Genomic DNA, 24,889 nt, shown 5'->3' with positions numbered 1-24,889 from the left:
CAATAAAAAAATTCAAAACAAAACAAAACAAAACAAAAAAAAACCTGAAAGTCATTCATGTTGTCTCTCAACATTTTTCCACATGAGTGATCTTACTTCATCTCATCCAGCCTAGCAGGCAGGAACATTCCCATTTTACAGATGAGCCAGGCTGACAAGGCTTCTTGAATGATACCACACATTTAGTTGCAGTAGCTGGGGGTGTGCCACACCCGGCAGTGCCCAGGGCTTACTCCTGCTTCTGTGCTCAGGAGTGTCCCTTAGTGGTGCTCAGGGAACCAGGAGTAGTGCCCGGGGGTTGAACTGGGGTTGGTGGAGACAAGCTGAGTGCTGCCCCCAGTGCTATTTCTCCTGCCCCACACGCTATGTCTAGAACCGAGTCGTCTACTTAGACCTGTTCTCCACAAGGGTTCCTCCTCTGCCGACCTGGCTTCCTGCTACCTGGGCTGACCTGGGCCCTTCCCCAAGGGTCCACAGATGGGGCAGGAGGCAGACATCAGCCAGGAAGGAGACCCCAAGACACAGCCCGCCTGCCTCTCCTTCCCCTTGCTTCCCTTCCTCCCCAGGACCAAAGAACACGGCCAGGGCTCAGAGGCTGTTAATCAGCCCCACATTCAACCCCAAGTGAGTTTGCTGAGGCCACCAAGCTGCTTCCTGCAAGCCTGGGCTGGGCTGGGCTGGCACTCTCTGACCTGAGCCTGGGTCGGGGCTGGGGGTGGGGGTGGGCTCAGTGATCACAGACACAGCACACAGACACTCGTGCATGCAGACAGAGCACAGACACTCGCGCGCATGCACACACACATTCATACACACATTCACACATTCATACACACATTCACACACATATGTTCACCGACACACATGCTCACACTTTCACACAGACACACACATACTCACACACACATTCACACATTCATACACCCATTCACACACACATACACACCGTTCACACATTCACACACACCCTCACACATACACATACACTCACATTCACACACATGCACACACACATACACACATTCACATCCACACACTCACACACACACACATACTCACATGCACACATTCACACACTCACACGCGCACACACACACCCGCACACACACATACACACACACACATTCCCTCTCTCCCTCTCTCCCTGTCTCCCTCTCTCTCTCCCTCTCTCTTTCCCTCCCTCCCTCTCTCTCTCAGACCGCAAACAGCAGCCTGACCCAGGGAGGCCCCCTGTCCCGGAATGTGCTGACATTCCTTCCTTTGAGGTAGAAGCATTTCAACAGATGCTCTTGCAGAGAAGAATGCTGCCGGCCAGGCCACGGCCCTGCTCAGCCCAGATTTCCACCAGCAGAGGGAAGGGAGCGCGAGGGGGCTCCGTGGGTTCCGCGCCTGCTCGCGCCCCCGCCCCCCCACGGGCGCCACTGCGGGCTCTGCTCCCGGAGGGCCTGTTCTGAGGGACAAGGGCCAGGCCGGGCTTCAGGCCCTCTCCTCCCCTGCGGTGACCCCCAAGGCTGACCTCAGCAAGACAGGCGAGGAGGGGAGAGCTCAGCAGGAATCGTCCTCGGAAGGAAGCTGTTCGGGGCGTCCCTTGATTGTGGACTGCCCCCCCCTACGACCCCCCCAGGAGGCCCTCCACCCCTGGGAGCTACACTTGGCCGCAGCCCCCTGGGGTGGGGAACCAAAGGCAGCAGAAGCTCCGGGAGCAGAATGAGGAAAGGCCGCGGCGGGCAGTGGGCCAGGCACGCTCCGGGAAGTCTGCTCTGGAGTCCCCAGGGAGGGCCACCCCGGCTAGGTTCCGGGGCCTCCGCCACCCTGGCTTCCAGGGGCCCGCTTCTTGTGGCTTTTTAGGTGCTGCGGGGCTCAGCTCTCCGCCTCCTGGCTTAACTCCATGCGGTGATGGATGCCTGCCAGGTGCCGGGGGCCCCGGGGCCGGGCTGGGGATCTGACGGCAGACCCCGCTCCTCAGGCCGCGCCCCCACCGGCAGCCCCCAGAGAAAGGCTTTTCCCAGTCAGCAGCTCCCGCCATTCCAGCTGCTGCCCATCAATTTCCCACTGCACTTTCGCTGGCTCAGGAGCTGTCGGCGAGGGGCCCGGGCAGCGCTCCAAAGGTGGGCGGCTGGGAAACAGCCAAGGAGGGGGGCTGGGGGGCTTCCATGAAGGGGCTCATTCTGGAATGCAGGATTCTTAGAAAAACAGAAGCGCGCACACACACACACACACACACACACACACACACACGGCACAGGCCCGTGTCGGGGGTGGGGCAGCCCCAGGAGGCCCCCAGGTCTGCACAGGGCACAGAAGGCAAGAGACGGGATTCCCCACTGCAGAGCACACACCACCGCCCGCGGGCGGCGGGGGCCAAAGTTCACAAAGAAGGTTCTTCCAGGTCACACCTAAAGGGTGTATCGTCCCCTCCCAGCCCCCCTCTCTCACACACACCCTCCTCTCCACAGCGCTGGGGATCCCGATACACCCTCCTCTGGCTACTCCCGGCAGGCAGACGGAAGGAGTGGGCCAGGTCCCGGGAGAGGAGACGAAAGAAATCCATGCTAGGGCGCTAGGACAATAGGTAAGGCACTAGCCTTGCACACAGCTGACCCAGATTTGATCCCTGGCATCCCACATGGTCCCCAGAGCACCGCCAGGAGTAATTACTGAGCATCACCAGGTGTGGCTACCGCACCAAGAAAGGAAAAAAAAAAAAAAAAAGGAAAGAAAGAAATCCGTGCTAAGACTTTAGCAGCAAAGATTCAATCCACACACACTCTCTGCCTCTGCTGTGTGCTAGGGCTCTCCAGAGGGCCTTGGGGGATGCGGGATGGAGCCAGAGGTCTCTGTCCTCGGCCCCGGGGACGCCACCCGCTCTTCTCAGCACAGGTGTCTGTTGCGCTCCAGGCCGGCGGCCAGGTCCCTGAGGACGGGCGCAGGCTGGTTCATACTGCGCCTTCGCATGAGCTCATTCCCTGCCTACACAGCTTCTCCCTGTCAGCTGCCCCTTCCCCTGCCCTACGAAGCCCCCTTCTGGCACCGCCTGCTCCCGGCTGACTCTGCCTGACTCCTGGGCTGGGAGCCAGCCTGGGAGGACCGTCACTGCCTCTGGACATCCAGAGGTGTCAGCCTGGAACTGGGGTTCAGTGTGCTATGCTGGGGAGGGCCCAGATGGCACTGAGGGTATGGGGGTGGGGAACTCTGCTCAGCACCCCTCCACACCTGTCTATGGCCACGTGAGGTGCCTACTCCCCCATGCGGCCTCATCCCTGGCCCTCGGGGCCACTCGTTCCCCCTCTCCCATTTTTCTTCTTTTGAGGTTGAGGAGGACTGCTAGGTTCTCTGGGGCTATTTCCGGGTCTGTGTTCAGGACTGACCTCTCCGGTGCTCAGGAGCCATAGGCGGTATCCAGGATGGAATCAAGGTCTGCCATAGGCAAAGCAGGGGCCTCAACTCTGTATATACTGTGTGTGTGTGTGTGTGTGTGTGTGTGTGTGTGTGTGTGTGTCTCCCAGGGGTACACTTTTTGTTGTTTCCGTTTGGGGGCCATACCTGGTGGTGCTCAGGGCATACACCTATCTGTGCTCAGGGAGATACTCTTGGCAGTGCTCAGGGATCCTTGTGTGGGGGATGGAACCAGAGTGGGTCCCATGCAAACCATGCAAAGCAAGCATCTTTTTTTTTTTTGGTGGGGGGGTCACACCCGGCGATGCTCAGGGGTCACTCCTGGCTTTGCACGCAGGAATTACCCCTGGTGGTGCTCAGGGGACCATATGGGATGCTGGGAATCAAACTTGGGTCGGCCGCGTTCAAGGCAAACGTCCTACCCGCTGTGCTATCTCTCCAGCCCCAAAGCATCTTAACCCCTGTATTCTCTCTCTCCCCCCACTCCCCTCCCCGCTGGCGCCTACACGTTTAACGCGCACCTTGATACTGATGCCCGGGGATCCGGGCCTGGAACTGTGACCAGCACCATCTCTGAATCAGGGGCTCACAGGCCTGCACGGTACCCACCCGTGCCACCCAGGGGGGGGTCCCCCGAAGCCTGGCCGGGGTCCGCGCCTACCTCCACGGGGATGCTGTCCTCGGAGTCGGAGCTGTCCTCGTACACGCCGCCGCCCTCCAGGTTCATCTGCAGCAGCTGGTCGATGGTGGCGTCCACGGCACCACTGTTGGCGCGCAGCACGCACTCGATGATGTCGTAGTCCAGGTTGGGGAACATGGTCTTGAAGTCGTCCATGGCCTGGTTGAACTCCAGGCGGCGGACCTGGCGCGCGGGCCGGCTGTTGTTAAGCTCCTGCGCGGCGGCCGCGGGCCCGGGCCCCGCCGCGCCCCCCGCGCGCCCCGGCCGCGCCCCCGCCACCGCCGCCGCCGCCGCCGCTCCGGCGGAACAGGCTGGTCATCCTGCCCAGGCGCCGCGTGAGGGTGGCCCCGGGCCGCGCCGAGCCCCGGCCCCCGGGCCCCTGCGCCGTGGCCGCCCTCCCGCGCGTCCTCTCCGCGCCCCGGGTCAGCGGGCTAGCGCGCGGGGCCCGCGCTGGACGCGGCGCTGGCGGTGCGGGCCTTGCGGGCCGGCGGCATCCGGGCCTGGGCGGCGGCTCATCCACACTCGGCGAGCATGCTGGGGCCGGCTCCGGCGAGTGTCCCACCTGCAAATAGAGGGGACGCAGTCAGGACCCTCCGCTGGCCCCACGCACTGCCCTTGGCAAGGCGGGAGCGCACAGGGAGGGGGTTGCCAGTTCAGGGACTCACTAGGGGGAAAGTATCCGGGTTTGGAGAATGGGAAAACACGGTTCATGCATGGGAGCTTCATGCATGGTTCATGCATGAACCATGCACAGTTCATGCATGGGAGCTTATCCAAGTGATGTGCTTCCTTGCCCTGGATCCCAAATGAAATCGAGGTGCTCTCGTGTGAACCCAGAATTGAGGTCCCCTGCACCAAATCCCTCTCCAGGAGTCTCCGGGGCTCTAAGTGAGGTCTGGCCCTCTAGGAGTGAGCATGTATCTGCTCACCCCATCTTTCCCCTCAGGGTCGCAACACCCTGGCGTAAAGTTTGAGCAAAGTTCCACTGAATATCCAGCAGAAAACGGATCCAGCACACTGTGGGCACGGGAGCCCCTGCATTGTGTCCACCGAGGGCAGAAGTGGAAACATCAAGTTCCAACTTGTTCAGTTAGTCCCAAATTTAAGGAACTTTGGAACTGAGCAGAAGTGGCAGCTTTATTTTAAAGGGTTGCTCCACTCCAGGATTTTAAGTTTGAGGAACTAAGGAATTACCCCTGACAGTGGTCAGGGAACCATATGGGATGCTGGGGATCGAACCCAGGTTAGCCAAGTGCAAGGCAAACGCCCTACCCGCTCCAGCCCAGTGTGTGCAAATCTCCCTCCCCTGCTCTGGGGCTTGGGGCCATAATCAGAACAGCTGTATCGGTTCATGCATGGGAGCTTATCCAAGTGATGTGCTTCCTTGCCCTGGATCCCAAGTAACAGATGATGCAGGCCAGGGAGCGAACTTAAAAGCCTTGGCGCACAGGGCCCACGTGCCCGAGGATCCAGTGCCATCCCTGCCCTGCCAGCCCAGCCCCCAGCACGCCAGGTGGGGCCCCAGCACCCCCGGCACCCCTGGCTCAAGCAGCCTGAGCCCCTCCTCACTGCCTTGCCCACACACGGAAACCAACAGGCCCACATCACCAGCTGAGTATTGTCGGGGGTGGACCCTAGCCCCTGCCCAGCACTGGGAGAGGCCCTTGGAAATACTGATGATGCAAGGAGAGAGATGGGGGGTGGGGGACACAGGAGGTACAACAGAGAGGCCTCCTCACCCCATGGGCAAAAGACCTACTGGGAGGCTGGAGCGATAGCACAGCGGGTAGGGCGTTTGCCTTGCACTCGGCTGACCTGTATTCGATCCCCAGCATCCCATACGGTCCCCTGAGCACTGCCAGGAGTAATTCCTAAGTGCAGAGCCAGGAGTAACCCTCTGCATTGCCAGGTGTGACGCCAAAAAAACAAAAAAAGACCCACTGGAACCTCTGATTCTGTTTCTTGAGGCGACCTCACTTGTCCCCCAGGGCCACCAGGTTGCAACTCAAACCCCCTTCAGACCTACACTTCTTCAGAAGGACATGGAGACTGCAGGACTCTGCCATGGTGTGTGGGTGTCTGCTTAGTCCCCAGGGAGGTGGGCTGTGTCCAAAGCCGGACAACAGCAGGCCACAGCCATATGTGTCCCCGGCCACTGTGTCACCAAAGAACCCTCTCCCGAGACCCGAGAAAAACCTGCTAATACTCCGGTGTCTCTCCGATCAGATGAGACACACAGACGCACGCATGTGTGGACTGCCTCGATGACATGCAATCAGACCATCCCCCCTACTTCCCCCTTCATAACCTTTGTGCCACGTCAGAGCACAGAGGAATCCTTTGGCGGCTTCCACGCCCCAGCAGTATTCTGTTCACTGGCTGAAGTGTGACCGATTACCCGCCCCCCACCCCATCTTCCCCACCTCCCCCCCCCATGAGCCAGTCACAGCTCAGAGAGGCCAGAACCATTTCGCAAGGAAGACACAGAGGGGTGACCTCAAATGATCGGGCCAAGAATGTTGTTATGAGAATGAACACGGGCAGAGGGCCAAGCATGACGCGGTCTCCCGCAGCTGGCTTTGGACGCCCCCCAGCCCCACTTTCCCATCGGAAGGTAGAAGATGCCCCCTGAGGCCTTCGGCAGCTGCCATTATTCTGAGTTCTGGAGACCGGCCCTCGGGCCTCTCCCAAGGAGCGGGGGGGCGGGGAAAAGTCTCAGGAGCTGGTGCCCAGGGATGTCCTTGGCAGTGGTCAGACACAGGGTCAGTGCCGGGTGCTGAGAACCCTCTGCAGATAAGCAGCCACCTCCCGAATCACCCCAGGGACAGAGGGGAGGAGATGCAGCCCTGACTGTCCGTTTAGGAGAAGCAGCCACCGCCGAATCCGTCCCTGAGAGAGGACGATGGAAGGTGGTGAGGGAGCCCACATTTCCCCCACTCACAGCCCCCCAGCTGCTCCCTGGGGTCCTGGGCCTCTCCGAGTGTTCCCCCCCACCTCCTGTATTCTCAGCCTATTTAGGTGAAGTGCCAGGTTCTCCCCTGCCATCTCAGTGGGGGCCCGGGCGCATTCCCGCACCGGGAGCTTAGCCATGAGTGAAACAGGAGCTGCTCAGCTGCGGCAGGGCCCGTGGTCAGCCCATGTTGGCTGTTGCCACTGCCCCCAGAAGGCTGGCAAAGAGTCGGGGGACATTCTCGGGCCTCCAGCCCCAGCATCTGGACGTCAGCTGCTGGAATTCCCTCAGCGGTCTGGGAGAAGGTCCCAGTGCCTGCCGCAGCTCTGGGGGAGGCCTGGCTGGTGTGGGCGTCCACGTCCCCCAGGTGCAAAGCCTTGGAGTCTGCGTGTGCGCCAGGACCACGTGCAAGCAGGGGCCGCTCTCGGCCAGCCAGTCCCTGATGCAGGGAGCCGCCCGGGGGCATGGGCCCATGGACACGGGCCCACGGACACAGGCTGTTCTGTCCAAAGGCAGTTCGGGGATGAGGACGGAGAGGCCGCGAAGCAGTCATGGGAAATGCAGGAAACAGTTCCATGCACAGAAACATCTGCACAGGCCCTGGCAGGGCCTCCCCGGTCCCTCTAATTAGCAAGCAGTGCAAGGGGCCCCCTTCCAGGGCGCCCACCAGCACCACGATCCAATCTGCAGATAAGCTCCAGGGCACAGCGGCTGACGTTGGCCTAGCACGCTCCGGGGAGCAGGGGCAGGACCGTCCTGGGGGCTCAGGGTGTGTGCCCCCAGGGCTGCCCGTTTGCACCTCTGAAAGCACATGAAAGATGGGAGGCGCAGCCCCGGGTTTCTGAGCCGGTGCCAGGGACTTTCACATTTCATCTTTATGACAACTGCAGAGGCGGATGCAATCATCTCTGTTGTCGAGCTGTGGAAACCAGTTCAGAGAAGCCAGGCAACTTGTGCAAAGCCACACAGCCGGGGCGGAGAGAGGCCAGCATGAGAAACCCCGCTCCCTAACATCCAAGAATGCCAAGTCAGGCTGGCAGGGCTCGGAGCCAAGGGGCCTCAGCAACGCAGTCCTCTGTGCCGTGGGCTCAGGAGATCGGCCCAGCCTGGACGACACTTAAGCAGAGGCGAGGTGACCCAGACGGTAGTGACGGGGCTGGATGGGGGAGCGTGTCTGTTGGCTGGGCCCCAGTGCTAGCTCTGTGACCTTAGGGAAACCACTCGGCCTCTCTGAACCCCAGCTGCTGGGTCCTGGCAAGGAACCAGGGCACTAATTGACCTTGAATTCCGCAAGAGGAAGTGGACACGGAGCAGTGGAGCTCTGGGGCCATCTTGGAGGCCAATTCTAAGGTCCTGGGCACCTGGTGGGAGGGGGGCAGACACCCCACACCTGTCCCTCCCCAGGTCCCAGGGAGCCAGGCTTCCCACCTCCCTGGCTGGAAAGGAACCCAGGCTAGGAGAGGGTGGCACACTGCCAGCCTCAGCTCCAAGTGCAAGTTACGGCCAAAGCCTGAGTCACTCTGGGCCGGGCGCCCCGTTGTGCTCCTGACCTTGCCCAAGGTCACCCCAGCCAGTGTGCTGCCGGGCCCAGGATGGCTGGAGCAGAGAGCACGGGGGTCACCTGAGGCCCCCACATCCCCTACCCAGGCTGTTGTGGAAGTTAGAAATCATTTCAATCCCCTGAACCTCGCTTAGGGAAGGGGGAAAAAAAAGGACAATAGGGCAATCGGGGGCAGGAGAGATAGTACAGCAGGTGGGTGCTTGTCTGGCACACAGCAGACCCGGTTTGATCCCTGGCATCCTATATGGTCCCCCGAGCACCACAGGAGTAACTCCTGAGTGCAGAGCCAGAAAACCCCCAAGCATCACTGGGTGTGGCCCAAAAAACAAAAAAAAAAAAAAAAGAAAGAAAAATAAAAAAGGGTGATGCCTTCTGGGAAGGGTGTTAGGGGAGAATTTAAGCATGTGCCTGGAGCACCATCAGCCACCCACTGAGACGGGTGGTGCCAGGCCCTGGCCCTGTTCCTGGGCCCCACTCACTCCCCGAGCGATCCTATCTGCTGCCGTGGCCTTAACTGCCCTCTCCACACAGCCTGCACGCAGTCCTCGCCCCGAGGTCTCCTGGCCCCGTGCCGCCAACAGCCAGGCCCTGCTGCTCCCCCTGGCTGTGGGTCGGCTGGCCTGGAGACCCCACCCTCCCCATCTGCGCCTCCTCGGCCCTTCTCTGTTAGCGGCAACTCCATGTGGCTCAGGCCAAGAGCTGGGTGTCGTCCTGGCGTCCGCTCCCCCTCCACCCCACGCACACGGCCTTTCTTAGCTTCCAGATGATTCCAGCGCTGGGCACTCCCGGCCCTCTCCGCTGCTCCCACCCTGCCCCGTGCCCTGTCCCTTGTCTCCCTACTGGCCAATCCCCACGGTGGTCAAGCCATTGCTCTGTCCCAAACTCCCAGTGGCTTCCCAAGCCCACAAACCACAACCCAGAGTCCCTCTCGGTCCTACTTACACCGCCTCTCTGACCTCTTGGTCAAACCTCAGACACGTGTCTCCCCCTCGCCCCCCGGTTGCCCCCCTTATACACACATGCCACCCCCCCCATCCCTTTCCTCACTCTCTCCGGCTTCCTTAGGCCTGACTAGTCCACAACCACGCCGTGCCCGTTCCCTTCCAGAGGTCTTTGAACTCTGCCCACCACCCACCTCGTTCTCCCAAATTCCCACACGGCATCCTCTGCCTCCCTCAGCACCCCGTCTTCTGTTCCCTACCAAGCAGTTCTGATCAGAGACCACCTCCTGTAGCCCTTTGCCCCGCTGTTTCCTTGATGGAACCAGCTGTGCAGAGTTTCCCATGAAGAACACCTGAAGTTCTCTAGAACATCCGCATTCTGAGTCACCACTTTGCCTTATTCCCTGGGTAGCCGAGGGCCGCCCAAGAGGGCGCACGGGGCTCCTACTAATGTCTAGTTCTTGGTGGACTCTTGATAAAATCAAGGAAAGAGGCCTGAGGCCCACAGCAGGGGCCAGCTCTCCATTTCCTCTATAATTAATCTCCTTATTATTTTATGGGGGGAGGGGGCATACCAGTTTGTCTTCGGGGCTTACTCCTGGCTCTGTGCTCAGGGATCACTCCCAGCAGGGCCCGAAGGGTCATATGGGGTGCTGGGGATTGAAACTGGGTCAGCCCAGTGCAAGACAACCCTTACTCCGTGTGCCATCTCTCCAGCCCCAGGTCCAGGACTCACACCTGGCTCTGCACTCAGGGACCATTCCTAGCGGGCTACATGGGCTGCCGGGGCTGGAACCCGGGTCTGTTACATGCCAGGCCAGTGCCCTGCCCACTGTACTATTGCTCTGGCCTTTCGATAGCCTCTTTAGTTCCCCCAACAGAGCTCTTGTGTCTCTCAGGGCTCTTCATAGCGGGGACTGAGCACAAGGTGGGCAGTCGGTGACATGCTCAATGTCCCCAGGGCCTTCTGTGGTCTGCTCGGGCCCCCTCCCAGGCACGGCAGGCTAGCTCTCTTTCTGAGCTAGCATCAGCCCCAGGTGACGAGAGCTAACCCTCTCGAGTGCCTGGCCTGGCCTTCCACTGGACAGGGAGGCCCCAGCAGGACCCGGACCCAAACCCGACAGGTGGACGTGAGGACAGGAGGTCTCTGGAGAAATCATTGATTTCCTGCTTGCCCCCAAAGGGCCAGCTCTGTCCCTGTTCACCCCTGAAGATCCCCAAGGGACGAGGGACAGCCAGGATCTTGGGATCATCCGATGATGCGAGTCCTAAGCCTCCAGGGGGACTCGCTGTCCCTCCTGGCCTAAGATCCGGCCCCACCCGGGGGCACCACGACTTCACACCACTAGGTGGCGTCTCCGGGCCCAGGCCGTGGCCTCTCCCAGGAAAATGACAACCAGCCGCTTCTCTCCCACAGCCGAGGAATGTGCCCCGCACCACCCCCCTTGGACGGACGAAGAGGGAGAGGAAGTGCCCAGCTGCCCCGGGCTTCTGAGGCTCCAGGACCTGCAGCGTCTCAGAGCAACGAATTCCTGGAGTGGGAAATTCCAGGCACACGGGGCCCGGCGTCTCTCCCCGTCCTTGGCAGGCGGGACTGAGCCCTCGGGCCTCACGGAGCCCGCATGGCCACCTAGGCAAGCGACTGCCAAGCGATGAGAACTGGCCAGCAAGATGCGACCTGTGTGCCAGCCCATCCGTGTCGGGTCCGGGCTGCAAGAGCCAGCGGGGCCAGCGGGTTGCAGTAGGTCCTGTGACTCCTGGGACACTGTGTCACCGTGGCGAAGGCCCAGCGAGGCCTCAAGTGGGTGACGGCAGCGTTCATGGAAAGGCCGCCCGGCTCAGACAGCTGCACCCTTGTCCAATTGTCACCTCGGAGGACGCAAAGGGCCTTGGCTTCGCGGCTAGGGAGGCCCCGCCCTCCAGAACAGGGGGCATGAAGAGAAGGGACAGGAGGCCGGTTCCCGGGACGGCGTGTCCGCGTGGGCGTGCCGGGCTGGGGGCGGGCCGCCCTGACAGAGGCGCCTTGTCCTCCCGTGCCCGCGCAGCCCGTGTTTTCTTCCCCAGCTATTCATGTCGTCGCTACGGCTTCAAAAGCCCAGTGACCTTTAAATGCTGATCTCCTGCCCGAGGCGCGGAAACAGCTTCATGGAAACAACCTTCCCCCACCCCACACCAGGCCCAGCGCGGCTGCGGGCAGCCAGCGAGGGCAGAGAGGCCCCTCGGGCACGGTTCTGGGGCACGGGCAGAGAGGAAATGGAGGAGGAACTCAGGGGCAGACCCACTGGGTTCTGTGGGGCCCTGTTGTGTGATGCAGGCTGGCCACTGACCTCCCTGGGCTGTCAGACTGATCTAAGGGGCGTCCTTTCTCCTCACCACCCCCCACCCCCCATCAGGGGATGTAACTGGTCAGCAGGGGACATGCCGCATATAGGAACTGATCCCCAACACTAAAGATTATATATGTGTGTGTGTGTGTGTGTGTGTGTGTGTGTACACACACATATAAAAGAAGAGACCAGAAAAATATGAGAAGCCAGTTCTTGCTACTGGCCATACCTGGTGGTATTCTGCGTTTACTTTTGGCTCTTACTTTTGACTCAGGTCACTCCTGGTGGGGCTTGGGGGACCCATATGAGGTGCCAGGGGTTGAACCTGAGTCAGCCACTTCCAAGTCACTTTCAAGGCAAGTGTCCTACCCGCTGTACCTCTTGCTTTGTTTGTTTCTAGGGCCAAACCAGGTGATGCTCAGAGACCACTTGGGGCTCTGTGCTTGGGGGTCTCTTCCAGTACTCAGGGGACCATGTGTGCAGAGGACGGGAACCTGAGCCTCGTGCACTCTGGAGGGCCTGTGCTCAGTCTCTGAGCCCCTGGAGGGTCCGGGGGCCCCTCCGCGCTGGCAGCCGCCCGAGCCTCAGACTACGAACTCATAAAGCCAGGCCCACATGCGACCTGTTTCTCAGACCACAGACCCCTGGTCTGCACCTGCCCCAGGCTCCGAGGAACACACAGCCGCTGGTCTCTTTAGGGAGAGGGAAGAGATGAGTGACTTGGTTCACGGTCACACAGCTGAGGGGCCGCGCTGAAAGGGGAGCTGACTTTGACTCCCTCGGTCCACTTGACCACCAGACCCTTGTGACACCTCCCCGGGTCCCTCACACCCTTCCTCCCTCAGGTTGCCGGGGCAACCATTCCCTGGACCTCATCTGCCCCAGCAGCCTCTGTCTGTTTCCACAACAATCAGCACTGCCTCAACAAACACAGGAGCTCAGCCAAGACTCCAAGCCTGGGGGGGCGGGAGAGACAGCGGGCAGCTGCCTTACATACAGGTGGCCCAGGTTCTAGCCTCCAGCCCTGCCAAGTGTGGTCCCCGAGCACAGAGCCAGGAGTAAGGCCAGAGCACTGCTGAGTGTGGCCCCCCAACAAAAGCAAAGGGGCTGGAGAGACAGTACGGCTGGGGAGGTGTTTGCCTGCATCTGGCCCCGGCACAACCACAGGGTTCCCCAAAGCCCACCAGGATCTGAGTCAGGAGTAAGCGTGAGTCTAGCGGAGTATGCCGTCCACCAAATAAATAAATGAGGGGGCACAGGGAGCTCATGCCTCAGTGGGCCGTGGGGGTGCAGCTCCCCTGTCCCACCAGCCCTGGGAACCCTGCTGGACCAGCAGGAACACGCACAGACAGAGGGCCAAAAGGCCCAGCCTGGAAAGAGGGGACACAGGCAGCTGAAGGGCCTCCTGCCGACCTCACGCTGGCGCAGGGCCAGCTCTTTGGGGGCCAGAGGCCAGCCAGCCCTCTCTGGCACTCTCCTCCGGGCCCTTGTACCGAAGGCAGAGTCCTGGGAGCTGGACAGCAACAGGAAATACCTCTGGGCTCCCGGGACCCGCAGAAAGTCAGGGACAACAGCACGAGTCTGTAGTATTCTGAACACGCCCCGAGAGTCAGGCCGAGAAAGCAAAGACCAGCAAGCGGGGCGCATGGCAAACAGGTCTTGGGAAGAGAGGGCCCAGCTCCCGCCCTCTCTCCCCCTTGCAGTTTGCTGTGACTCAAAATAGATGCTATGGTTTGTATCAGGTCACTCGACTTCCGTGAAGTTTCATTTTCCTCTATGGAGCGTAGCTACACCAATGTTCGCACACGCTCCCCAAGGGTGCACCCTCTGTTACTTCCCATAACGTAACGCAAAGGATTAGACACTCTCTAGATGTCCACTCATAGGAGGCTGGCGGCCTGGGGTAGGCTGGGCAGGTGTGTGGCTCAGTGACATTCTTCACATGGGAGAGGCTCTGGGTTCAAATCCGAGCACCAAAACCAACAGATCAGGGTATGCTATCGTTTTACACATACACACACACACACACACACACACACACACACACACACACACACACACCCTATACAACTGTGAAACATCTCTGTGCATTTATAGGGCCAACACCTACTGCTCAGGGGAGCAAGGCAAGGCCCAGGGGGCGAGCACAGACCCGGTACTGTGCACCTTCAGGCCTGAGCTATAAGGAAGGGCTGAGCGTGGTCTGAAGGGGCCCACAGGAAGTCTGGGCATTTCCTCTGGGGAGAACTGGGTCGAAAGAGAGAGATCAGCAAAATGTTTCCCCGTAAAAAAAATCTTTTTAATGTTTATTTATGTTCATTCATTACAAAAATAATAAAATAGGGGCCACAGAGATAGTACAGTGGGTAGGTACTTGCCTGGCATGTGCCCAGGTTCGATTCCTGGCACCCTAGGGCACCCCTGAGTGCCACTGGAAGTGATCCCTGAGCACAGAGTCAGGAGTAAGCCCTAAGCACCGCCCTGTGTGGCCCCCAAACTAAACCAACCAGCCAAACAATGACAATCAGTCAAGGGGCACCAGGCACCCCTCCAGTGGGGCGATCAGGGAACCTCTGATGTGACGTCACCTATCCCAGGGGGCCTACTACTAGGGCCTACCTTCCTGGGGGTGCCAGGATGGGGAGCGGCATCCAGGAAGCGCCTAGGGTTGGGGAAACCACATGTCAGCCTTTAGGGGGTGCCGAGTCTGGGGCTTCAGCTGCGCCCACCCTGGCGTACCTCCCGATCCGTACCTCCCTATCCTGCACATCCCATTCCGGGCCACTCATGCCAGGGACGCCACAGTGCTGAGTGAGCCCCCTTTTCTGGAGAGCCAGGCCCCTCTCCTCCTCCATTCTGCTCAGGGCTGGGGGCCCCCAGGGGCTCCATGGCCTGGGCACACACAGTGGGGTGGGGGGCGGTGGGAGGCCCGAGACCTGGGCTAGGCTCTGGAAGGCCGCCTGGTACTGGGGGTGGGTCTGGAGCCCGGCAGTAAGCCAGGGATGACCATGGCCTGGAGTCCCCCCGTGAAGCGAGCAACGGTCTCCCCACTGGGGCCTCTAGGACTCAAGCTGGGGGCCGCTGGGACCCCAGAGTGGAGAAGGGAGCTGGGCTCACAGCCCCGTCCTGCCACCCCTGCCTTCAGTCAAGCTTCCCTCGGAGGAGGTGAAGGTTGCCTGGGCGCTGACTGCTCCAGCCTCCAGCTCCTTGGGGTACAGGGAAGTAAGGGTGGCTCCACAGAGCCACGCCCTGGGGTGGGGTGGGGGGGGTGGAGCCCTGGCTGGCAGCGGGCTCCTAAGTGCCCCAGCTGGCCGCTGAGGAATGCAGGCAGGAGCTGGGGAGGGCTGGCTGCCCTGCTGAGCTTCAAAAGGCTGCCTGCGAAATTCCACCAAACTCCACCTCGGAGAGAAGGGCCAGGCAGACAGTCAGGATTATTCAGAGCCACTTAGCACGCCAGCTACATTCCCCGCCCCCCCAGCTGCTCCCTGCCTCCACTTAGCCCTCCTCAGGCCTCCACCTAACCTCGCCCACACCCCTCTCTGGAGTCTCTGGAGGTAGGAAGGCCAGAAAACACAGCCCCATCTCCAGAGGGCACGTGTCACCGTGGGTCATGGGGTACAGGGGCTGCAGACCTGGAATCTGAACCCACATCCCTTGGCATGGAGCTAGCACACAGCCCGCGCCTGCCACCCACTACACACACACACACACACACACACACACACACACACACACACACACACACACACTCATACACAGGCCTGGGGCTCTGCCCACACCTGCTCCGCTAAAGGAACAGCCCCTGTGGTCACCGCCCTCCGCCCCCACCCACTCCATCCATCGACTCCTCTCTTTCCCAACCCTCACTCAGCTTTGGGGAATCACAGCCTCGGGCACTGGGCAAACCGCCCTCCCACAGCCTCTGCCCGCACGCGGCCGCTCCCTCCCCTGGGCTGCTGGCAGGGCCAGCCGGGCCCCATCCCTTCCCTGTCTCCCCATCTGTGCCCAGAACAGCAGCTGGGGCCGCGCCAAGGAGGTTAGGCTGACCTGCCTCGCTGCGGACCGACCAGGACGCCAGGAGCAGGAAGGGCGCGCCCTGGAGTGGCTGGGGGCACCAGCTCCAGGAAGGGACAGCAGGGAAGGGCCTCGGGCCCCCAAGTGGGACACGCAGGGGACTGGGTCAAGGGCTAGGGGATGAGTGGCTCTCACGGCCAGGGCCTGGACTCACTCCCCACTTCAAGAAAACCAGGAGGCCAAGCACCAGCAGGAGTAATTACTGAGTGCAGAGCCAGGAGGAACCCCTGAGCATCCCCGACTGTGATCCAAAATGAGAAGGAAAGAAAGAAAGAAAGAAAGAAAGAAAGAAAGAAAGAAAGAAAGAAAGAAAGAAAGAAAGAAAGAAAGAAAGAAAGAAAGAAAGAAAGAAAGAAAGAGAGAGAGAGAGAGAGAGAGAGAGAGAGAGGGAGGGAGGGAGGGAGGGAGGGAGGGAGGGAGGGAGGGAGGGAGGGAGGGAGGGAGGGAGGAGGGAGGGAAAGGGAGGGAGGGAGGGATAAAGAAAATGGAGCAAGCAGGGCTGGAGAGATAGTACAGTGGGTCTGGCACTTGCCTTGCAGGCGATGAACCCAGGTTCAATCCTTGGTACCACATATGGTGTCCTGAACACCGCCAGAAGCGATTCCTGAGTGCAGAGCCAGGAGTAACCCCTGAGAACTGCCAGGTGTGGCCCAAAAACTAACAGAAAGAAAGAGAAAGGGAAAAAGAGAAAGAGATAAAAGAGCGATTGAGAGAAAGAGGGAGAGAGGGAGAGAGGGGGAGTGAGAGAGAGAGAGAGAGGGAGGGAGGGAGAGAAAAAGAGAGAGGGAAGGAGGGAGGGAGAGAGAGAGAGAGAACGGAGGAGAAATAGGTCCTATTCCGGTGTGACCATTTGTGCCACTGAAACCCTCCTGGGATGCAGCAGGCCGAAGAACGACGCCTCCGTGCTAGGGCCCAGGGTGAGGCCGCCTCTGCTCCAGTCCTGGAGCCCGCTCGCTCCCAGGGCCGGGAGGACAGGCGCCTCTCCCCTCGCTGTGGAACCAGCGTGCCCATCCTTAGATGAGGGCCTCCCGGCCTCCACGCTAGAAAGACCCAGTGCCGCTTGGCCCCGGGAGAGCTGCATCACCGGAGGGCCTTTCCCAGGGCTGGAGAGCCAGCCACCGAATCCTGGGGTCCTCCTGCCATTACCAGAGCCACTGCACAGGTGCGGACACCCAGTCACCGGCACCCTCCAGGACTGGCTGTCCGGGGTGACTCTCCCACCCAAACCACACAGCGCTACAGAAGGAGCACCGCAGCCTTCTGCATGGAGCGAGAGAAGGGGCCCACCAGGCCACAGTGACTCCTAGGAAAGGGTGAGGATCTAGCAGGGCCCCGCACCCACTCGCCAAGAGACTCAGCTAAGTCGCTGGCATCCCTGGTCTCCAGGGTCCCATCTGGACAATGGGCAGCAAAGGACTCCCTATGCCCCAAGAGTCCTTTCTTCCTCTGTAAACGCCAGAGTCCCCCCTCCCCATGGTCTCCCCCGTTGTAAACCGAGGGTCACGGGCCACTGAGTCCCCCGTGGCAGCCAGTAGTCACTGGAAGCACGCGTGCCTCTCTGCTCGACTCAGGGGAAGTCTGCAAAAGCACCTCCTCCCTGGATCCAGGCCCTGAACAAATGGCTTTTGGATTACCCAGAGCACTTCCCCACTCCTCTGAACACGCATTTCGCTCATCCCCACCTGAGCTGAGAGGCATTCGGTAAACACTCCAGTCTGCACACCTGGGCTCGGTCACCAGCTTCAAACAAAGGCCCTGCCAAACGCCCCACAAGTCTCGACTCGCACCCACTCTGCCTCGCCGAGCAGCTCGCCCGGCCTCCGCCATGGGGTGGATCCGACAGAGGCGGAGCTGGGTGGGCCCCAGCCTGCAAGGGGGCTGCAGGATTATCCAGAAATGAGGGCGGTGTGTGAGGCCACCCTATGGGGAGCTCCAGGAGTTTCTGGAAACTTCCAAAAGCAGCTAGACACTCCTCTCCTGGGCTCTTTGATCACATGAAATAGAATGAATGTGTTGGGCCAGGGACATGGCTTGGGGCGAGGGCACAAGATCCCTGGCACCATCCAACCGGAAGAAAGAAGACAGGATGATTCCAGTTAGTGAACTCAGACACTGCGCGCTAGAGGCGAATGTCGGATTGACACCTGTCCTTCAAGACCTATGAGTCCCTGAGAGGAGGGCTGTAGCGCTGTGGGGGTTCTCAGATCCATCGACCACAGACACGGGGTGAACTCAAATGACCTTTGCCCAGGAGAGACCTGTGTGTCATGAGCAAAGCCCCAAAGCGAAGGTGGAATGGGACAGCCGAGGATGAGAACCCCGGGGGCTGGAGCAATAGCACAGCGGGTAGGGCGTTTGCCTTGCACACGGCGACCCGGGTTTGATTCCCAGCATCCCATATGGTCCCCTGAGCACCGCCAGGAGTAATTCCTGATGCATGATCCAGGAGTAACCCCTGTGCATTGCCGGGGTGTGACCCAAAAAAGCAAAAAAAAAGGATGCAATCCCCTTGCCAACTTTCCCACGGGCAGCCACTGTGAATAGGGGTTGGGGCTGAGCATGGAGGAGCCCCAAGCAGGTGGTTCTGGGCTCTGAGTGTGCAGAGGGAGGCCGCTGTGCATGCACATGGCTCTTAGAGCCTGGCCCCGCTGGAGCAGCCTCCACCAGCTCTCTCCAAGGAGCCAGGCGCTGAGGGCGGGGCACGTCCCTACCTACGGCCGCAACTCAGCCCTGTGCTTGGTGCTTCGTCCCTGCAGAGGCCTCCAAACAGTGCTTCCCAGGTAGAAAGGGTCCTTTTGCCCATGAGGAAACTGAGGCACAGAGGACTAACCTGACATGCCCGAGGCCTCACAGCCAGGAAGTGGCCAGTCGGGGTATTCTCACGAGAACCCCCACCCCACACCACTCCGTCACCCCAGCGATAACAGGGACACTCTGCATTCTGCGTGGACAAGAGGCCGACGGTGGGTCCGGAGCCTGGGCCTGTGCTCCCCCTCCCTAGGCATCCTGCAGCAACAAAGCGGGCCAGGGAGATGGGCAAGAAGCGGATACGCCGCAGTTGTGAGCTAACCGGACCGGGCTGGTCAATCCCAGGCGGGGAGAGACCGGGGGTGTCACCAATCCCACCCCTTGTCCCTGTGTAGGCCTCTGGTCAAATTATGTTTCCACCCTGACCACACAGGACAGCAGCCGAGTGAGTCAGGCAGGAGGAAGTGGTCACACTTGAAAATCATTACCATTCGGGGCCTAGCATGGGGCTTTTGTTCCTTCGCAGGGCTGGGAACAAAATTTCACTTTCGGGAAGGAGCCGAGAGGGCGGGGCATAGCACAGCCCGGAGCACAGGCTCACACAGGCACACACACACACACACACACACACACACACACACACACACACACACGGAGGCCCTGGACAGGGCCTCTTGCAGAAAAGTTCCCCTAACACACACACACACACACACACACACAAACGCGGAGGCCCTGGACAGGGCTCCTTGCAGAAAAGCTCCCCTAACACACACACACACACACACACACACACACACACACACACACACACACACACACACACACACACACACACAGAGGCCCTGGACAGGGCTCCTTGCAGAAAAGCTCCCCTAACACACACACACACACACACACACACACACACACACACACACACACACACAGAGGCCCTCCACAGGGCCCCTTGCAGAAAAGCTCCCCTAAACCCACAGCCCCCGCCGGGCTGCAGGACCTCGCGGGGCGGAACCCACACCCCTCCGCAGGGCTTCGCACACCAGAGAAGCTTCCACGGGGGCCCTCGGAGGCTGAGAGGGAAACGAAGCAGGAGAGGAAGCAGATAGGCCTTGAGGGAGGGTGGGAAGTCAGGTCGCCCCATCACCACGTCTGAGGGAGCCCCAGGCCACCCATCAGCCAGAAGGGGCCCCAGCTGCAGCCGCCTGCCTCCCTGCACCCCTTCCCAAGAGAAGGCACCTGAGTGACCGCAACAACAATGCAGGTGTCACATGAACACCCCCCCTCCCCCAGCCCTGGCTCCCTGGTGCTTGGTAAGCATAGAACCAGCACCCCTCCCCCCAACAAACAAACCAAAAAACCCAACCAATCAACCCACCAACAAAACACCTAGTCTGTGTTGAGGGACACTTGGGGGGGGGGCCTGCTCGAGTCCCCTCTGAGCGGCAAGGAGGGGAATGAGAAGTCAGCGGACACGGAAAAGCTGTTCCTAAACTAGAACCAAGACCGCGGGGCCTTGCAGGCAGGGCTGTCCCCAGCAACAGGCCCGGCTCCACCCCCCACACCTGGCAAGGATCAGAGGCTGGAGGTGGGGGGACTTCCCAGCCCCTTCCTGTCCCTCTTCCCAGAGGAACCTCCAGCCCCCACAAGAGCTTTGGCAGCCTCGAACCCTTCCCGGCTGCCAGCCACCCAGGGGGCAGCTCTCTGGGGCCCGTCCTCCCTGGGGGGCTGGTGAGGAGGGGGTCCTTCACACTCTCGGCGGCCCCTCTCCCTGCCTGCCCCCATCTCCGGCCGGCACTGTGCTGGGGACACGGCCTGTTCCACCCCCATGGTGTGGCTTTGACATCTGGCAGGGACAGGCCACCCACCAGGTCCCACTCACCCCCCTCAAAGGCGCTCTGTTTGCAGAGGGCTTTCGGGGACAGGAAGCAATCAACAGAGTCAAGCGGCCAGAGGCCGGGGCTGATTATGCAGCGTCTGGGGCTGCCAGGCCTCTCCTGTGCTCCCCACCAACCGCCTGGGGCCCGGAGTAGAAGGAGGCTCTGGCCTGAGCCAGCCAGCTCCTGGCCTGCAGGTGGCCCCGTGCCAGGCTACGCTGGGTCTTCCGGAGGGCAGGCGGGACTGCAAGCCTGGGTGGCCCCATCAGCACCGTCCCAGGGGTGAAGGGTCTAAGGGAAACCTCTCTCTGTCTCTCCTCTCTCCCCCCCTTCCTTACTTTTCTCTCTCTCACCTCTCTCCTCCTTCCCTCCCTCTCTCTCACTTCTCTCTCCTCTCTTTCCTCCCTCCCTCCCTCTTCTCTCTCTCTCTCTCTCTCTCTCTCTCTCTCTCTCTCTCTCTCTCTCTCTCTCTCTCTCTCTCTCTCTCTCTCTCAGCTCTCCACCACCCTCCCCTGCCCTTGCTTCTGCGGAGACTCCTGCAATATTCCCAGAGGTGCAGGCGTGCCCAGCCTCAGCTTCCTGCCAGCCAAGGCCCAGTGGGTGGCCCCAATCACCAGCTCCTCCCGGGAGAGAGGTGGGTGGGAAGGTGGTTCTCAGCTGGGTGGTCTCTCCCCCTGCCACGCTCAGCAGGTATTCCCCAGACAGACTGCCAGCTGGTGAGAGGGTCACCCAGGTGGGCAAAGGGCCCCATGAAAACAGATGAGGGGAAGCTCTCTCACGGCGCTCAATATCCTGTCATCAAACAACATGAGGGACAGGCACAATGTGCAAAAGGCACAGCCCAGCTACAGCTTGCAATGACATGAAAAACCAAGTCAGGCACCTTGTGTACACAGATGTTTTTTTTCACCACACCCAGCAGTGCTCAGGGATCACTCCTGGCTTTGTGCTCAGATATTACTTCTAGCAGTGGCTGGGGGACCCTGGGGGGTTGTTCCAGTGATCTGGGTAGGCGGTGGGCAAGGTCTTATCCCCTGCACTATCTCAGAGGCCCCTTAAACTGTGCCTTTAGTTCAGGTTCTGCGGATTCCCACAGATGTTTAGATGTGCAGGAGACAACGCCTGAGCAGATCTGCACCAAATACTGAGTAGCAGTGAGCTAGGAAGTCAGTTGCGTAAGAAGGAAATTTCTGCTGGTCACTTCATGCTCCTCTGCACCCTTGGGCATTTTTACAAGAAACATGCATTAGTTCTGTAGTTTAAAATGAGGGCTTAGGGATAGAAGAAACAGTACAGGGGGCAGGGCATTTGCCTTGATGTGGCCGACCTGGGTTCTATCCCGGGCACCTCACTCCCCCAAGCACCGCCAGGAGTGATCCCTGAGTGCAGATCCAGGAGTAAGCCCTGAGCATTGCCAGGCGTGCAACCCCTCCAAAATAAAATAAAACAAAATAAAGGGCTAAAAGCTAGAGAGATAGCTCACGGGGCTAGAGTGCGTGGTTTGCAGACCGAAGGCCCCGTTTCAATTCCCGGCATCACATGGTTCCCCAGGTACCACCAGGAAAAGTAGTGGAGCATCAGTGAGTGTGGCCCAAAAGAAATACATAGAATTTTTAAATAGGGTTGAAGAGCTAACTCAGAGGGCTGGAGCACACACCTGGCATGCACAGGCCCCAAGTGTGGGTCCCAGCATTCATGGCCTCGAGAGCCACTGGGGTTTATTCAAACACCTGGGGCTGGAGCAGTACTACAGTGGGTAGGGGCTTGCATGTGGCTAACCCAGGTTCAGTCCCCAAGTATCTGCAGGAGTGATCCCTGAGCAGAGAGCCAAGAATAAGCCCTGAGCACCGTGGGGTGTGGCCCCAAGCCAAACAAAAATTCAAGCACAGAATTACTGGATGATCTAGCAATTCTAGCCCTAGCTGTGAATCCCAAAGAGCTAAAGCAAATATTCAAATAGGTATTTGTTCACCAGTGTTCAGGGTAATGTCACTCTCAACAGCCCAGAAGTAGAAATGACCTACGTGTCCATCAACAGATGAATCAACATAGTATAATAATGCCTGGGGAACAATGGAATATTCCCCAGCCATCAGAAGGAATGAAATTCTGATACAAGCTACAACAAGGATGAAAAAGGACAAGTTCTGGCTAATTCTGCGTTCTCCTGGTACCCAAAGCAGGCAAATTCCTCGAGGCAGAAATTTGGCACTGAGGCTGCCAAGGACTCAGGGGCTCCGGTGGAGGGGCTGTGGTTTAATGGGCCCGGTTTCCGCCGGTGACGAAGAACAAGTTCTGGAAATGGATGGAGACGATGGTGGCCCACCATGGGGAACCTATGTAATGCCCTGGGCTGCCGCTGAAAAGGTTTCATCAATTTCATCTCGTATATGTTCAGTCACAATGAAAATGGACATGAAAAGAGATGGGGCTTGGCTCTGGGTGTAGGAGAGACGGTGAATCACTGGGTGTCAGAGACTGGAGAGAAAGCATCTGGATCACAGGAAATCCTGGCTTGCACAGAGGCGCTCTGTCCCCATCTGCACGGAGAGGCCCGGGCGACAAAGGCGGCCCTGTTGATGGGGACCGTCCACGTGGTCTGCGGTCACACATCCTGCAGAGCGGGAGAGGGCAGTGCAGGGAGACGTTCTGGCCTGTCCAGCAGCAAACAGCAGCGGCAAAGGATCAAATGCTGGGCCTGAGCTTCATGCAAGAGCCCAGCATAGCAGGGAAGGGCACAGGAGAGAGGGGGCTTGTGATACTGCAGGGGGAGGAAGAGACGGTCTCCCAGAAGGCGTCTGCAGGGATTATGCTCAAGGCGCTTACAGGAGGCAATTTAAGAGCCATGGCTGGATTGAAGACAGCTCAGTGGCTAAGACACTTGCCTTGCATGTGGCTGACCCTGGCTTAATCCTTGTCACCCTATATAGTTCCCTGGACACAGAACCAAGAACAGCCCCTAAGCCCACCTCCACCCCCAGAAACAGTTTGGCCAGCCTGAAACTACTCCGGGTGCCCCAAGCCAACGTGCGTGTCAAATACTTCCTTGCATTTGTTCCTCAGTCAAATGTTCTTTCCCTGGTCTTACCTGTCACTTGTCTTTTGGGTCTGTCTAATCCTCACAGCTCCATGTGTTTCATTCTTTCCCTTAAACTTAGGAAGTGAACAATCGCAGCCTGCCGGTAGAATTCCCTGCTGTCTGAAGTTTATGAAACATTTCCTTTTCTCATGGAAAAGAAAACTTTCCTTGTTTTTTTTGTTTTTTCTTCTGAGCCCCACCCAGCTCAATTTAGGAGGCTCCTGTGACAATAGAAAGTCTGCAAGCACAGTGGGAAATGTTCATCAGGTTTTGTTAACAAAGAATGCAGGATGTGGGCTGGGGGTGTGGCTCAGCGCCTGCCAAGCATGCGTGAGGTCCTGGGTTTCCTCCCTGGCACCACACAAAAGGCCAGAGAGTTAGTACAGTGGGTAGGGCACTTGACTTGCATGCAGTCAACCCTAGTTCAATCCCTGGCACTACATGGTCCCCCAGGGCCCTTCGTGGAGTGACCCCCTAGGCTCAGAGCCAGGAATAAGCCCTGAAATACCCCTTCCCCCCAAAAAAGGGTTTCATTCTGCGGGCCAGAAAGATAGTACATCAGGTAGAATACTTGCCTTGCATACAGCCAACATGGACTTGATCCCCAGAACTGCATTTCCTGAGCAAAGAGCCAGAAGTAAGCCCTGAGCACAGCTGGGTATAGCCCAACCCTCAACCCCGATTAATAAATAAGACAATAAAAGGCCAGAGAGAGAGTATAGGGGTCAAGACATCTGCCTTACATGTGGCCAGTCCTACTTTACATACAGTCCCCAAGTAGCATTGAGCATGCTCCTGAGCACAGAGACAGGAGTAACCTCTGAGCACATCTGGGTGTGGCCCACCCCCCAATAACACAAAGAAGTTTGGTAAGAGACTAAGTGTGTCATCAGGTTTGTGTGCTGTCCTTTCACGGGGCACTTGGCCTGGCGCTCTGCTCCCATGGCCAGCTCTAATCTCAACAACCCTCAGTACCTCAAACCTGCTTCCTCTGTCCTTACTCTCTGCGCCCCCACCACCACCTCCCCGATTCCATTTTGTCTCTGCTGCACCAGCCAACAACAGAAAACCAAGCCACGTCACCTCACTCTCTTGGTCCTTCCCTGGTACCTATGGTCCCCACATTTCATAAGCACCGGGGTCACCAACAGAGCTATGTGAGATACGCATTGCTCATGCCCCCCACCCCCAGAGCCCCTCCTGGTTCCTTAGATCTGGTGGGGTCGGGCCCAAGAAGCTGTAAACACAAATGACACTGAAGAG

General features: G+C 59.3%; 1 protein-coding gene across 1 annotated transcript in view; it reads right to left on the bottom strand.

The window, feature by feature from the left end:
• The window catches only part of CUEDC1 (CUE domain containing 1), an 89,913-nt gene that overhangs the window by 17,233 nt on the left and 47,791 nt on the right, over window positions 1–24,889 (bottom strand). Inside the window, 2 exon segments of the mRNA XM_055133188.1 lie at window positions 4,058–4,312; window positions 4,314–4,637. Of these exon segments, the coding sequence (XP_054989163.1) occupies window positions 4,058–4,312; window positions 4,314–4,394 (336 nt within the window). The 5' untranslated portion in view covers window positions 4,395–4,637.

The sequence above is a fragment of the Sorex araneus genome, chromosome 3, assembly GCF_027595985.1.
Source record: "Sorex araneus isolate mSorAra2 chromosome 3, mSorAra2.pri, whole genome shotgun sequence".
Lineage (NCBI taxonomy): Eukaryota > Metazoa > Chordata > Mammalia > Eulipotyphla > Soricidae > Sorex > Sorex araneus.
This window is presented reverse-complemented; position numbering and strand designations above follow the sequence as displayed.